Source organism: Bos taurus, chromosome 9 (assembly GCF_002263795.3).
Source record: "Bos taurus isolate L1 Dominette 01449 registration number 42190680 breed Hereford chromosome 9, ARS-UCD2.0, whole genome shotgun sequence".
NCBI lineage: Eukaryota > Metazoa > Chordata > Mammalia > Artiodactyla > Bovidae > Bos > Bos taurus.
This window is the reverse complement of record NC_037336.1, coordinates 91,880,726-91,894,523: the sequence shown is the minus strand read 5'-3', so window position 1 is coordinate 91,894,523 and position 13,798 is coordinate 91,880,726. Positions and strand designations below refer to the sequence as shown.

The window sequence follows — 13,798 nt, the reverse complement described above, 5'->3', positions numbered from 1 at the left end:
CTCTGCCGTTGCTTTTAAAGTGATACACTTACTTGTTTACTTTGGTAAACGTAATAGAAACCCTTGTTTTCCAGACAGTGGCGCTGTAGCTCAGGTTTTTGGTGTCTGTTTCTGATCTGGTTTTGGGGCTACACTCTGGATGGGGGGCAGTGGTGGGGAGTGTTTTTTAAAAAAAAAAAAAAGTGCTGTAGGAAAAGCTGGTGGCAGAGTGGAGGGAGGTTTGGGCTCAGTGCTGGAGGCTTTGCATGCTCACAGCCCAGTGAGGACACCCTCAAGTGGGGATGCTTCCAGGGGTCCAAGGCAGACAGCAGGTAACAGTACCTTCCCTGCCCTGTTATACTCGTCTGCCTCGTTCCCTTTCCTCTCCCTCCCCTCAGTCATAGAGGTTTCTCAAAAATCCAGATGCTGCTGGAGAGAATCAGGTCCCTCCAGTTGTAACCTGTACAGCTGGGCAGTCAGCCACTCGCCCCTTTCTCTTTCCATCTCCTCTGTGAGGCACGTTCTCACTGTCCTGATGAAAACTCAGCCCTAGGCAGGGAGAGGGACTGACTCCTCGAGTTCCTCCTCCTCGCCTCCAGGCTGGTCTCTCTTGTGCTCCAGTGGCGTGCCTGGTTCTCCCTTTGTCTGGCTGACCTCCACAAGTTCTCAGTGCCCTGCATGTCCGCCATGGATTTCAGTCTCCAGTTTTGCTTCCCCCAGCCCTGCCCCCATCAGTCACTCGGGGTAGGGTCGGCTCACCACCATCTTTGGGCCCAAAGCCCCCTCCAGGATCCTGTCTCCTTTGTGCAGCGCAGAAAGTCTGCTGGTTGGTCTGGTGCGAATGATGAGCTGTAAGTGAGAGGACTGAAAGAAGCGGCTCATTGCTGCCAAGGTGCTGATGCCACTCTCAGAATCCAAATGTTTTTTATTTGTAATGATTTCCCCCACTTTTTGGAGAAACTTTGTTTTGACAGCTTTGCTTGTGATGAGTCATCTGTGGAAAAATAGTTGGATATTAAACTAGGCTGTGACTATTATATGCTAATCACAGAAGAATAAAAGCTAAGTACAGAAACAAAGCTTCTTTGCCAGAAATACAAACCAATAAGCCAGTGTCTAGTTTAACAAAACCACTGCTGGATGAATTACTACAGGACATACATGTAGTATAAAATCTTATTTCTTCATTGAAGGTACACTGAGCCCCAACTGCATGAAAAGCCCTAAGCTAGGCAGAGAGGTGGTGGTAACAGGAATGACAAATCAGACATCTCCCTTCAGGAGTTCACAGCTAGTGAGGAGCAGTTTTCTTCTTGTTGAAACGCAAGTATAAAGTCTTGCAAAGCTTCCTTTGGATTCTTTGACATTCACTGATATAAGTAGATATCATGAAAAGTTGTGTTATGTGGTTTTTAGATTTAGGTGTAGGTGTATGTTATTGGTTTAGAATGGAGCCCCTGACCAGTAGCATTCGACCTGTTTGTACCTACTGAATCATGATCTGAGGCATCTCCATGGCCTTTGCTGCCAGCTTCTACTTCCTCTGCCACGTCAGTCACAGTTACCCAAGCTTTCCGGGGCCTTTAGGAATTCAGTCCGTCTTCCACTTTTATAGCAGACTTAATTGTCATCTTTTTCTTAATCAAACTCAGTATTACCTTCCTTCAGCATGTCAAGCTTTCAGACATTGTAAATAACTTCTTCCAAAATAATAGATCCTTTTAGATCCTAGACAGAATTTGTTTGAAGATACCTTTTGGCTCATCAGATTTAACACATTGGTGCTCTCAGGGATTTTTTGCCCTAGAACAGGTGGCCACTGTAATGAAGACCAAGTCACCATAGAGCTTTCTCTCTTCTTATAAGGCATATATATGTGTGTGTACAAGACTTTCAATAGTATAAGACCCAGTTATATCAGGAACCAAGATCTTTACTTTAGGCTTTTATATTGGTGGTTATCATTGTCATCCAGAATCTTCAGGCTTTTTACCAGAGGTTTCTTAGAGTGGGTATTAGAGTATTTTACTGGAAGGTTTTTCTTTGTTTTAGTTACCTAGTTGAGAGTAATTGATGGTATTTGGAGGTTATTATCAACTTTGTCTTTTATTTAAAAGGATAAGATCCACATGTAGTTTATTAAAGCACTTCGCAGGTGACTTAGTGGTGAAGAATCCACCTGCCAATGCAGAGGACCTGGGCTCGACCCCTGACTCAGGAAGATCCCCTGGAGAAGGAAATGGCAACCCACTCCAGTATTCTTGCCTGGAAAATTCCATAGAGGAACCTGGTAGGCTGCAATCTATGGGGTCGCAAAGAGTCAGACACAACTGAGTGACTGAACACGCATGTAGTTAACTAAAAGTACTTTCCCCTCCAGGACTAAGGCCTTATGAAAGTATTATTTGTAAAATAGCTAGCTGTGTCTTTGATTGTTTTTTCCCCCACTGAGGATGTTTGCTTTTTTGGCAAACTAAGCATGCAGAAGTTTTCTTTGCTTAGTTTTTATTGTGTTATAAATAATACATGTAGGTAATTTATTTGTAACCTAAGCAAATGGTAATCAAGGGAGAGAGAATGTATTATTAGAAAGGAAACAAATGATTAAATTTTAGTTGTAAAAGAATATGCTACTTCTCTAAAGTAGTTTTACCATATTAGGGCAAATCAGGAGTACTCTGAGGAAAGCCAGAAAATATTTGACTGATCGTTAACATTGAGCAAATCTTTAAGAATTCGTTTTCATAAGAAAGGGGAAGAGTTTTTACAGAATTGATAAAAAATAACAGTATATGGCGGTCCTGCTGGCTAAATCCTTCTAAACAGAAGAAGAGAACGTCTCAAGCACAACACAGACAAAATATGCTCAGTGCTAAAATAGAGGTGCAGGCAGATTCCTGAAAGAGTTGAAAGGGGGAGGTTAATTCTCTGTATATGCTCAGAAGAAATTTACTAAAATTCAATACGTGTTCTTAATCAAATTCTAAGAATTAGATTTGGAGAAATTCTTTTGATATAACAAGAAAGGCTTACTTACAACCATCTTAGGATTTTTCCTGCGAGAATCAATTAACCCTTCTAATAATCAGTCTTTAACTAACTTAATCAAAATCAAGCTTTAATGACAGAACTTTCACTGCTGTAAACCTATTACAGCTACACCTGGCTCACTCTTGCCAGACTCTTCCCTCTCATTAACTTCTCTAGCGCAGTCCCCAAAGTTTGAACCCCAAATTCTTTTCTATTTACAGAAAACACAATCTCTTAGGTTCTTAAAATTAGACTAATTTGTCTATTCTAATTTTTCTTACAATTTGTAGTAAATGGATTTTTAAGTTAGAATTTTTTATAATTTTGTATTTTTCTTTCACTGAGTTAATAACATTATTTTACCAATTAGAAGACAAAATCTCTTTTGCAGTACAGATTCACAGTTGAAAAATGCTTCCATGAGAACATAAGATTAGTTTAAGTCTCTCAAGCTGGCATCTGAAAACCCCTGAGAATCCATACATTTCTGGGGTTCCACAGTAATTTTTTTCAATTAGACTGCACATTGTCGTCAGTCTCCATATCCATGGTTCCACATTGGTAGACTTAGTCAACACCCAGATTAAAAATAGAAAAAAATTCCAGAACATTCCAAAAAGGAAAGCTTGAATTTGCCACTTATTGTCATCTATTTACATACCATTTACTTTGTATTAGGTATTATAAGTAATCGGAGATGATTGAAAGTATTTGGGAGGATGTATGTAGGATCTGTGCGAATGCTGTGCCACATTGTATAAGGGACTTACTTGAGTGTCCTTTGATTTTTGGAATCCATGGGGGTCCTAGAACCAGTGCCCCACAGATACTGAGAGACTGCCGTACTCAAGTGTGAGAAATCCTGAGCCATTAGCTATTCCCTCAAAATTTTATGTCACCTTTTTTCTGTTATAAATTGTGGTTGTGGATCTGCTGCTTTAACATCCTTTCCACATCACTGTCCTATACTCCAAGGTAGCAGAAAAGACACTTAGATACAATCTGAGAATTGCAGCAGGCCCTTCTGATTGATGTGACACAGACACTGGTAGAAGAGCTAGAAGTGCTTTCAAGTCAGCTGGTCCTCCTGGAATTCCAGTGCTCCTAGTTCTGAGAACTTGGTCATGTTAATAGGCTGAGTTTTAATACATCAAATAGGGTAGTAATGTCACCCTTAGTGTTGTTGGTGAGGAATAGAAATAATCGAGATGCAGTGCCTAACAGGAGTAGCTCACACAAGGAGACAGTTAAAGGTAAATCTTACTGTTATCAGTTCAGTCACTTAGTCGTGTCCGACTCTTTGTGAGCCCATGAGCTGCAGCATGCCAGGCCTCCCTGTCCATCCCCAACTCCTGGAGCTTGCTCAAACTCATGTCCATTGAGTCGGTGATGCCATCCAACCATCTCATCCTCCGTCGCCCGCTTCTCCTCCTGCCCTCAATCTTTCCCAGCATCAGAGTCTTTTCCAGTGAGTCAGTTCTTCACTTCAGGTGGCCAGAGTTTTGGAGTTTCAGCTTCAGCATCAGCCTTCCCTTGAATGTTCAGGATTGATTTCCTTTAGGATGGACTGGCTTGATCTACCTGAAGTCCAAGGGACTCTTCAAGAGTCTTCTCCAACACAACAGTTCAAATGCATCAATTCTTTGGCGCTCAGCTTTCTTTATAGTCCAACTCTCGCATCTATACATGACTACTGGAAAAGCCTGAGCTTTGACTAGACGAACCTTTGTTGGCAAAGTAATGCCTCTGCTTTTTAATATGCTGTCTAGGTTGGTCATAGCTTTTCTTCCAAGGAGCAAGGGTCTTTTAATTTCATGTCTTCAGTCACCATCTGCAGTGATTTTGGAGCCCAAAAAATAAAGTCTGTCACTTTCCCCATCTGTTTGCCATGAAGTGATGGGACCGGATGCCATGATCTTAGTTTTCTGAATGTTGAGTTTTAAGCCAACTTTTTTACTCTTCTCTTTCACTTTCATCAAGAGGCTTACTGTTATGGTTATAAACAATTATTTATGGACTAGTTGTAATATCCTAATAAAGTAATGTGGATTATAACTTTTAAGACATATAATTTATATCTTGTCTATTTAGAAGTATGGTATATGGAGCAAGTAACACCCTAACATAGTACAGATTGAAAGCATAAAACTGTGTCAGTACAATCTTAGATGAATTAAAGATGTTACACCCCTGACATAAAGGTCAGCACTTTGGGGCATCCACACGTGACCTTTGAGAACAGCAGCAGTTTAGAGGCTTTCAGCTGCACTTGCCCGCAGCTCTTGAGGCCTCAACCTCTGGTAAAATAATCTTAAGCTTAGTCAATGGATGAGTCCACAGAAGATACAGGGGAGTACCTTGATGTACCACTGTCAGTCAGTCTGACTCCACCTCCTGGAAGCAGTGGTGCCCTGACCTTCAGTAGAGTCAGCCCCTGATCCATGAGCCATTAGCATCCAGTACCCACAACAGCTGGGGGAGCGGGGTTAGGGGTATGGTGCCACCCACAGCTCTGGTTTCTGCCACTAGACAAAGCTGTCACATTCCTTATGTGGCCTTCTCTGACCTGGTTACCTGGGAAGTTCAAAACTAAAGTTCATATTTAATTGCTTTAACAACTGTAAACCAGGATTATTCCTGTCTTCCTTTTCTTTGTGATTTTAGCCTGTCTTCTTTATCTTTTGGTTTTTGTATTTATTGGGCCAGCAGTTTTATTTTCAATTGCCTCAAATGCTTTTTGGAAGTGGATGAGTCTAAAAGAAAAATGTGTAAATTAAAAGTCAGTTTTATAATTAGAAAAATACCAGCATTGTCCTCCTTAAAAATCAGATAAAACAAGTGTTGAATAGAAAAAAAAGTATTTACAATTATAATCCATTTTAATTATGCTTAATTATAATTCAACTTAATTAGTTATGCTTTCATATGTACTCAAGAGTAAAATAAGCAATAAATATAAATCCAGGGAGGAAACAAAATTGCTTTTTTGCAGATGATACTTTTTATTTATAAAACACAATGAAATGAACAAAATTGTTGGAGGTAAACAGAAATATGCAACAAATTTTGCAAAATTACACACTATGATGGAAATCCTTTAAAGTCAATAAAGTTAGTATATTCTCAAGTCATATAGCTAAAAATACAGATGACATTTGCTTAGAAGATATTTTGACCACTCAAAAGGAATATATACATAAATGCATTCCTAATACCCATGTGAAATCATATCTTTATTTTAGATCTTTGATGATACAGGAGAGAATGATCTATCAAATAAAACAGCTGTAAAATATTTTAGTCTGTACTTCATATGCACAATTCAAACTTATTTATTCACATAAAAGATAACTTCCCACTATTAATGCATAATGAAGTAGCCTTTCCCCCTTTACCATTATGTTATGAACAATAACTAAGCTTAAATGAATAAATTATTAGAAACAGCTGTGTGCGGTGTTTCTTTTGCACATTGGAAAATCCAGTTTTTATTTTCTTTAAATATTTGAATTACATATAAGATAATCTAACTTTTAAAGCATTCTTTGTTCTTTAAAACATTTTCATAACCATTAATTGAAGCACCTCATTTGTAAAAACGTTTTTAACATGAATCAAACTTAAGAAAAAATGACAACTTGAAAGTAACCTTTAGCATTCAAATACTAATCAGTGTGATATTAAATGATAGGGGCAAATCAAAAACGCTAGAGGTAAATGAACCTAATCTGGAGAGTCCTCTTGTTAGCAGCCACAAGAGGGCAGTTCATAAGCATTTTAAAACAGATTCTTCTTGTTTTCACTTAGCTTATACATAATGCTTTAAAAGTCCTAGAGATTTCACTTTGGGTTTAGTTTGATTTTGCTTTGCTGTGGTAGCATTTACCAATTTCCTTTATTTCCACCTAATCTTTGAATGCCATATTGTATGGAGATTATATTTCCTAAAGTGTAAAAAATGTCCTCTGCCGGGAGGCCACAGTGGATGGGGACTCGAGGTTTGGGCCGCCTCTGAAACAAGTGGACATCTTCTGTGCGTAAGGTGCAGTCATACAATGGAGCTTGAAAACAGAAGTAAGTTACTGTCGTCAGGCAGAGATAGCAAAAGCAGATGATACCTGAATTAACACCAGGACAAGGTGCTTTTTATACTTAGTTCTTTTATGAAGTCCAATTAAATACCGGTTAGTAAGATGTAATGGCAGCCCACTCCAGTGCTCTTGCCTGGAGAACCCCAGGGAAGGGGGAGCCTGGTGGGCTGCTGTCTATGGGGTTGCACAGAGTCGGACACGACTGAAGTGACTTAGCAGCAGCAGTAAGATGTATCAACAGTTTATCTTTAAGAAGAAAAGGCTGTAAAATAATTGCCTTATTAATATAATCAGAACCGGTTTCTTTTATAAATCTTCAGGTAAAACATGATAATAATGGGAAAGTAATGTAAAACAGATATACACAAAATCTAGCATTTTGAAAAACTTCATTTTTAAAGTATTTCACATTCTTTGTAGAGAAAGTTAAGCACAATTCTGGTATTTAAAGACAAAAGTCACAGCAGGCACCTAAAAATTCCACGTGCATCACACAGTTCTTCACACAGTCCTTCAGGCTGTATGCCGAACTGTCCTCTGGCTGTGCGGTGGAGACGGGCGGCTGCTTGCATGGGTGGAGCAAAGCTCCCGAATTCTTCTTCAGACAGGATGTGCAGAAGATCATGCCGGAGATCACCAGCAGCACGGCCGAAATGATTCCAAGGTAGACAGCTCCTCCAGGCTCATGTTTGTTGCTTTGTGGAACCGTCAAGTCCAGAAAGTTTGCTATGATCTCCTTTGTGTACCACACAGTTGGTATTAAACCAGAGGTCCCTGCAGACAGGAAACAAACTCCTCCAGCAAAACAGGCATGCCTCTTGGTTTCCAGGTCCCCTCCTAAGCGAGTGCACTCCATCCCCACTGTGGAAGTGCAGATCCCCACTGCAGACAGGATGCAGGCCAGGATCATGGCGGCCCTCGCGGCCTGCTCGTGGCTGGGGAGGGCCAGGACGGAGTACTTCAGAGTGCAGCTGAACATCCCGGTGCTGTACCACATGCAGTCCATCCACAGCCCTTCCAGCCGCTCGATGGTCGTGATGATGTTGGAGCCCGCATCCATGTTCACCTTCCAGTTGGGTAGCAGCGTGGCCGCGAGGACTCCAGAGACCCCAGATAAGGCCAGGGCGAAAGCCAGGAGCTGGACACCCGCTGTGGCCATGACGTCGCTGCGACCTCTGTCCTCCCAGAAAACCCTGATGGCTCTCGGTCAGAATTGTAGCTATTTCTGCACAGTAGAAAACCAAGTAACAAAAGGCTGGGGAAAGAAGACAAGATCAGGACTGAAAGAAAGGACAAACAAAGACTTCTGTGAACAGTGAAAACTGAGACACACCTGACGAGGCCTCCACAGGGGACGAGGTCACCGCTTCCCAGGAGAGAAGCTCACACCAGGCCCCCGGGGCTGCCGTTTCCTCAGTGATTTTGGTCAGGTGGTGCTTGGTGCATGGAGTCAAGGAAGGAGATGTCCACTTTGTTTCTTGACTTAAAATTTTAAAAAGTGTTTATTGGAGTGTAATTAATTTATAACATGTTACAGCTTCTGCTGTACAGCAAAGTCAATCAGTTATACGTACGTCCACTCTTTTTTGGATTCTATTCTCTGTAAGTCATTACAGAATATTGAGTAGCATTCCCTGTGCTATACAGTAGGTTCTTGTCAGTTATTTTATATATAGTAGTTTTACTTAAAATTTAAACCCTGCTGAAGTTGTCTATAGGGTAGGCCTGTACCTTGTTAGGAAATTTAGGCATTGAATTCCAGCCGTAGGATAGGTGATAAAGGATTTTAATAGTATGACAGGTTTTAAAAATGTTATTTCTAATTAAAATACCCTATTAGTAATAAGAATAGTTTAAACCCATCTGTTAAAATTGATTTATAAATATATATTAGAAAAATTTTCAGTACTGAAAAATGATTATTTTAAAAATCTGTTAAACACTCTTCATGCCATTCACATGACCCAAGTGAATTGTTAAAGAAGGAGAAGAAAGTAATAGAAAGAACTCAAACTCACTAGCATGATATCTCTGATTTCCAATTTGGAAAATCTTTACCTAAGGCATGCCATTCGGAGAAGGCAATGGCACCCCACTCCAGTACTCTTGCCTGGAAAATCCTATGGACGGAGAGCCTGGTAGGCTGCAGTCCATGGGGTCGCTAAGAGTCGGACACGACTGAGCAACTTCACTTTCATGCAGTGGAGAAGGAAATGGCAACCCACTCCAGTGTTCTTGCCTGGAGAATCCCAGGGACGGGGGAGCCTGGTGGGCTGCTGTCTATGGGGTCACACAGAGTCGGACACGACTGAAGCGACTTAGCAGCAAGGTATGCCATTGCCTCCCTTCAGGTATAAGTTATTCAAAACTGAAACAACTGAGCCAGTGTCTTTTGCTTTTAAGAATGTGAGATCCTTTCTAGTGGGGACCAGAACCGTTCCCTGACCCAAATGAAGTCTGCTGCAAAACCGGTTATTCTAAATGATTCAGAAGTAGTGACATAGGATCTTGAAAGTACAAAGCAGAAGTAACCACATCATTTGTATTTGAGAAAGTAAGAAAAATAATTCACACTTTTCTTTGCACCACCCTCCCTTTTTTTTTATAAGAGGGAAAAGATAGTGCTTGCTGTGTTTTAATCTGACAATATTTATTGCCTTCTTTGAGGAAAATATAATAGTTTCTGAAATACAGCAACACTGACTTTTGTGCATTTCCTAATTAACTTTTGAATGATGTGTTAGAATGGTTCTATAATGATTCATATCTGTTTCACACAAGGCAGTATGAGCTCTGAATCTAATAAGATACCTGGGTCACATCCTGGCTTTCCAGAACCCTGCTGTGCCTCATATCCTCTTCTGGAAGGTGGGAGGATTATAGTGTCTGTATCATGGAGGTACATACAGTAGTGAAGTTATCTAACCTGTGGAAGGTACTCAGTAAACTATAACTGACATTGTTATTAGTATTTTTAAATTTTATGTCATGTGACAGTTGATATTTAATGGCACCAATATTTAATGGTGTTTTTTTCCCTGTTTTTTTCCCTCTTCCTTCCTTAGGCCGATTCCATTCATTTTCATAGACTCTTAAAGGTGAAGGAAACCATAGGTCTATAATCTTGGCCATCACCATTGTTTCAGATTAGGACACTTAGGTGGTAGATCGCCTTAGCAGTAGATCGGCAGTGCCCGCTTCCCGCTTCTGCCCCTCTCAGCGTCCTCACCCTGTCCGCCTCTGCCTACCACAGTAATTCCTGGTGAAATCCTCGTGTGTGTTTCCCGTGGGAAGCAGGGACAATGCTACTGCATCTGGAGGCAAAAACCACTGTTAATGGTCAACTTCCCTCACTCCCTTTCTCACCAAGAGAGAGAGAGACTCCAGAGGGAAGTAATAAGGCAAACGAGCAAATGGCTTAGCTTCAGAGACTCACTGAGGTCCATCATGTCTGGCTTTTGTGAGATATCTACGGTAATGCGACTCCATGCCTGTGTTCCCGCGAATATAGTTGTATAGTTCAGTATAGTTATAATAACATTGATTCCCCAAGAGGTTAAATCCTGGGCTGTCTGAATTCGATTGTTCTATTTTTGTTCATAATCTTAAAATGTAAATTCTACCGTTTCAGGATATTTCTCTGAGATTTTGAATTCTTAGAGTCAGTAGCATCAGAGTACCTCGGCTTTGCCTTCCATCCTACAGTTCATTCTTTCTCTGTTTTCCAAATTTCTTTTCATATCTGAGACCAAAATAAAAGTTATGGTTTCTAGAAAAAAAAAGTAAAGCACATGTCTGTAGTTTCATAACAGCTGTTTTCAGGTTTGAGTTCTAGCATTTCAGACTCCAGCCAGCTCACTCAGGTACTGCCTTCTCAGACCACTCTCAGCTTAAGGGATTCTTTAAGAGTGAGACTGCTGTTAGCATTCCCTATCAGCATCTCATTTCTTTTTTCTTTTTTTTCACTTTGGTTGAGTAACCTTTATGTGTTGATCAGTCTGTGCAGTCTGTGCTCAGCTTCCCAATTATAACTCTTTTCTTCCCATTAACCAATACATTTTATAAATTACAGTGTATCTCAGACTTGCAGACAGCCTGTTCATCTTAATTAACAAGTGCTGGCAGTGATAAATTACAGACGGCCAAAATCAGTATAAACAATATGACACTGCATTAAGTTAGCACAGTGCTCACTTACTAGTGAATGTTGGACTCTTAAGTGCTTTCCTCTGCATAAAAAGCTTAGAATTCATTCTCCAAAATGAAGGTCACTCTTTTCCTTTCATAAAATATACTGGCATCTTAGCTATTGCTGTGAAATCTTTTTTTTCCTCTCTGTCTCCAGCCATAAGCATGGTACAGTTTGTGGCCTGTTCTTTCACATTTCTGTCTCATAGAGAATAAAGGAATACTTTGTTTCAGTGGTTGTGGTGGTGAAATACTGTGAAAGTAGGCAAAAGCAGAGAGGTCACATGTGAAAACTTAGTTCTAAATAGCGCTCTCGTGCTTCCAAAATCTGCTGCATATAGAACAGAACCTATAATGTTAAATTCATAAGCTATTTCCCAAAGAAATTCTGAACTGGATTTCATGAAAATGTAAAGTCAGTTTTCCAGACAAGATTTATTTATATCAAATCTAGCATTTAAAAACAGCTTTACAACTTATAATTCAAACCAAGTTATACACGAAGGTCTATATTTAGATCCCCAAGCATTATGGAAGCTCCTCATTTTCCATACCTTTTGTCAGCAGCCTTCAGTATCTTAACTCTCTTCTGTCAGTCGCCTTCAGTTGAACCCCAACAAGGTCTGATGAGGAGACACCACATTCATGAGGCTCAGTTCACAGCTTCTGAATATTAATGATAAAACTCCACCAAGTTAACTTGCAGATAGCAACGAGCAACACAGAAATCTGGAGAGGTGAAAACTGCTGATGGTGCTAGAAGATAAATACCAGGTTCTCCATCTCATTTTTTGAGCTGTGGGAGAATTAAGACAAGAGAGGCGGGGAAGGGAGGGAGTTGTTGTTAAAACAGGATTTGTCGAAACCTGAAAGCTGAAAATGCTCTTGTGTCACAGTATACAGAGGAGGAATTATTTGGGTGCTGACAGAAAGACTTTCTTTTCTTTTAATATTATGTTTTAGTCCATAGTTATAATTTATTTTTGAATTTTTATCTATGTTGGGAGATACAGTTTATTACTTAATGTCCCCAATTAAACAATGTGGTCTGAAATATTTTTAACTAGATTGTGCTTTGCAAATGATAGTTCAGTGAGACTTTCTTTTTATCCTGGTGCTTCTGACTTGTGTGAAATCAAGATTTACAAAATTGGTAGCTTTCAGACTAAAAATTCAAAAGACAGGTTTAAACATATATATTTTGATAAAAGTAAAAAGAAAATCCAGTACCAGCTGATGACTAGAATCTGATCAGTAAACCTACAAGTGTTTTTCTAGGAAGGGTAAGAGGTGGGTATCCTGAATTTTCTTCTGTTAGCCTTTACACTGAGAAAGATTTCTAAAGTATCACTTAATAGATTTTAGAAAATGTTGTAAAGAAATTACATCGAAATAATGTGATGAAACATTTTAGATGAAACCAAAAGCAAACACTGAGGTGCTGCACCATGAATAATGGTACAGACATATTTCATCTTCATCTACTTTGGGTTCTCATTTTTTTCTACCTCAGTAATTTTAATTCTACAAGCTGTGTGTTTATAACCATTATGAGAACGGAAGATAATTTTACGTGTGGTTGGATGTTTAAATTTTTACTACTGCTAATAGCCATGTTAGATGTTATTCATTTCTTTAAAAAGCAGTGACTAATAAAAAGCCATGTTTCAGTTATCTGTATCTTTCTCAGTTTTTTGTTGGTTGGTTTTAATCTTCTCTAAGTCTGGCATTTAGCAAGATACGTATTGTTTCCTCCTCTTTGAAGTCGAATGTCTTTGCCTTTGTTTTTTAGCCATAGTGTTGTAATTCTGATACATAAACGTAACTTCCTTCTTTTATTTCATGAGATATATAAGCAGTTCTCTGTGTAAGTACTGGATGGAGTAGAGCTGAATCTCAGGCACTGACACTCCCAGCATTGCTGTCACTGCTGTGTCAGGAGTCCACCAGATGCCTTCAGTGTCTCGGCTTGTTCCGCTCCCCGTGTGGTTGGTGGTGTGCACGCTCACCTGTGCTGAGGCTGACTGGGGGCCGGTGGAGGGAGGGGCCGGTGACTGCTCCCTGCTCTGGCCTCCAGTATAACACAGCCTCCTGAGGATAAATGGCTTAAGCATGCTTTAATGTACCTTGCGTTGTTGGGTTTTTTGTTTTTTTTTTTAAGTAATTTATTTAGTTTTGGCCGCACTGCGTCTTTGTTGCTGAGCGTGGGCTTTCTCTAGTTGTGGCAGGTGGGGGCTACTCTTTGTCGTGGCGCTAGGGCTTCTCATCGCAGTGGCTTCTCTTGTGGAGCACATGGGCTCTAGGGCACGCAGGCGTCAGTAGTCGTGGCACCTGGGCTTAGTTGCTCCGCAGCATGTGGGACCTTCCCGGGCCAGAGATCAGACCTGTGTCCCCTTCACTCGCAGGCAGATTCTTAACCACTGGACCACCAGGGAAGTCCCTGTACTTTAGTGTTTTCAAGAACTTTTTGGGTTTTTCTTCTGTCTTGATGAGTACACTTATCCTATAAT

The 13,798-nt window shown here is 40.2% G+C and overlaps 2 protein-coding genes across 4 annotated transcripts in view; one reads left to right on the top strand and one right to left on the bottom strand.

The window, feature by feature from the left end:
• TFB1M (transcription factor B1, mitochondrial) overlaps positions 1 to 13,798 on the top strand; it is a 67,365-nt gene that overhangs the window by 38,067 nt on the left and 15,500 nt on the right. The window lies entirely within an intron of this gene.
• Positions 5,995 to 8,960, bottom strand: CLDN20 (claudin 20). Its single transcript, XM_005211069.5, has one exon. It carries the CDS (start codon positions 8,257 to 8,259, stop codon positions 7,546 to 7,548), a length of 714 nt encoding a protein of 237 aa, XP_005211126.1. The 5' UTR covers positions 8,260 to 8,960; the 3' UTR covers positions 5,995 to 7,545.

Excerpts from the sequence above, each read along its gene's own strand:
- CLDN20 (XM_005211069.5), bottom strand. The coding sequence starts at position 8,259 with ATGGCCACAGCGGGTGTCCAGCTCCTGGCTTTCGCCCTGGCCTTATCT.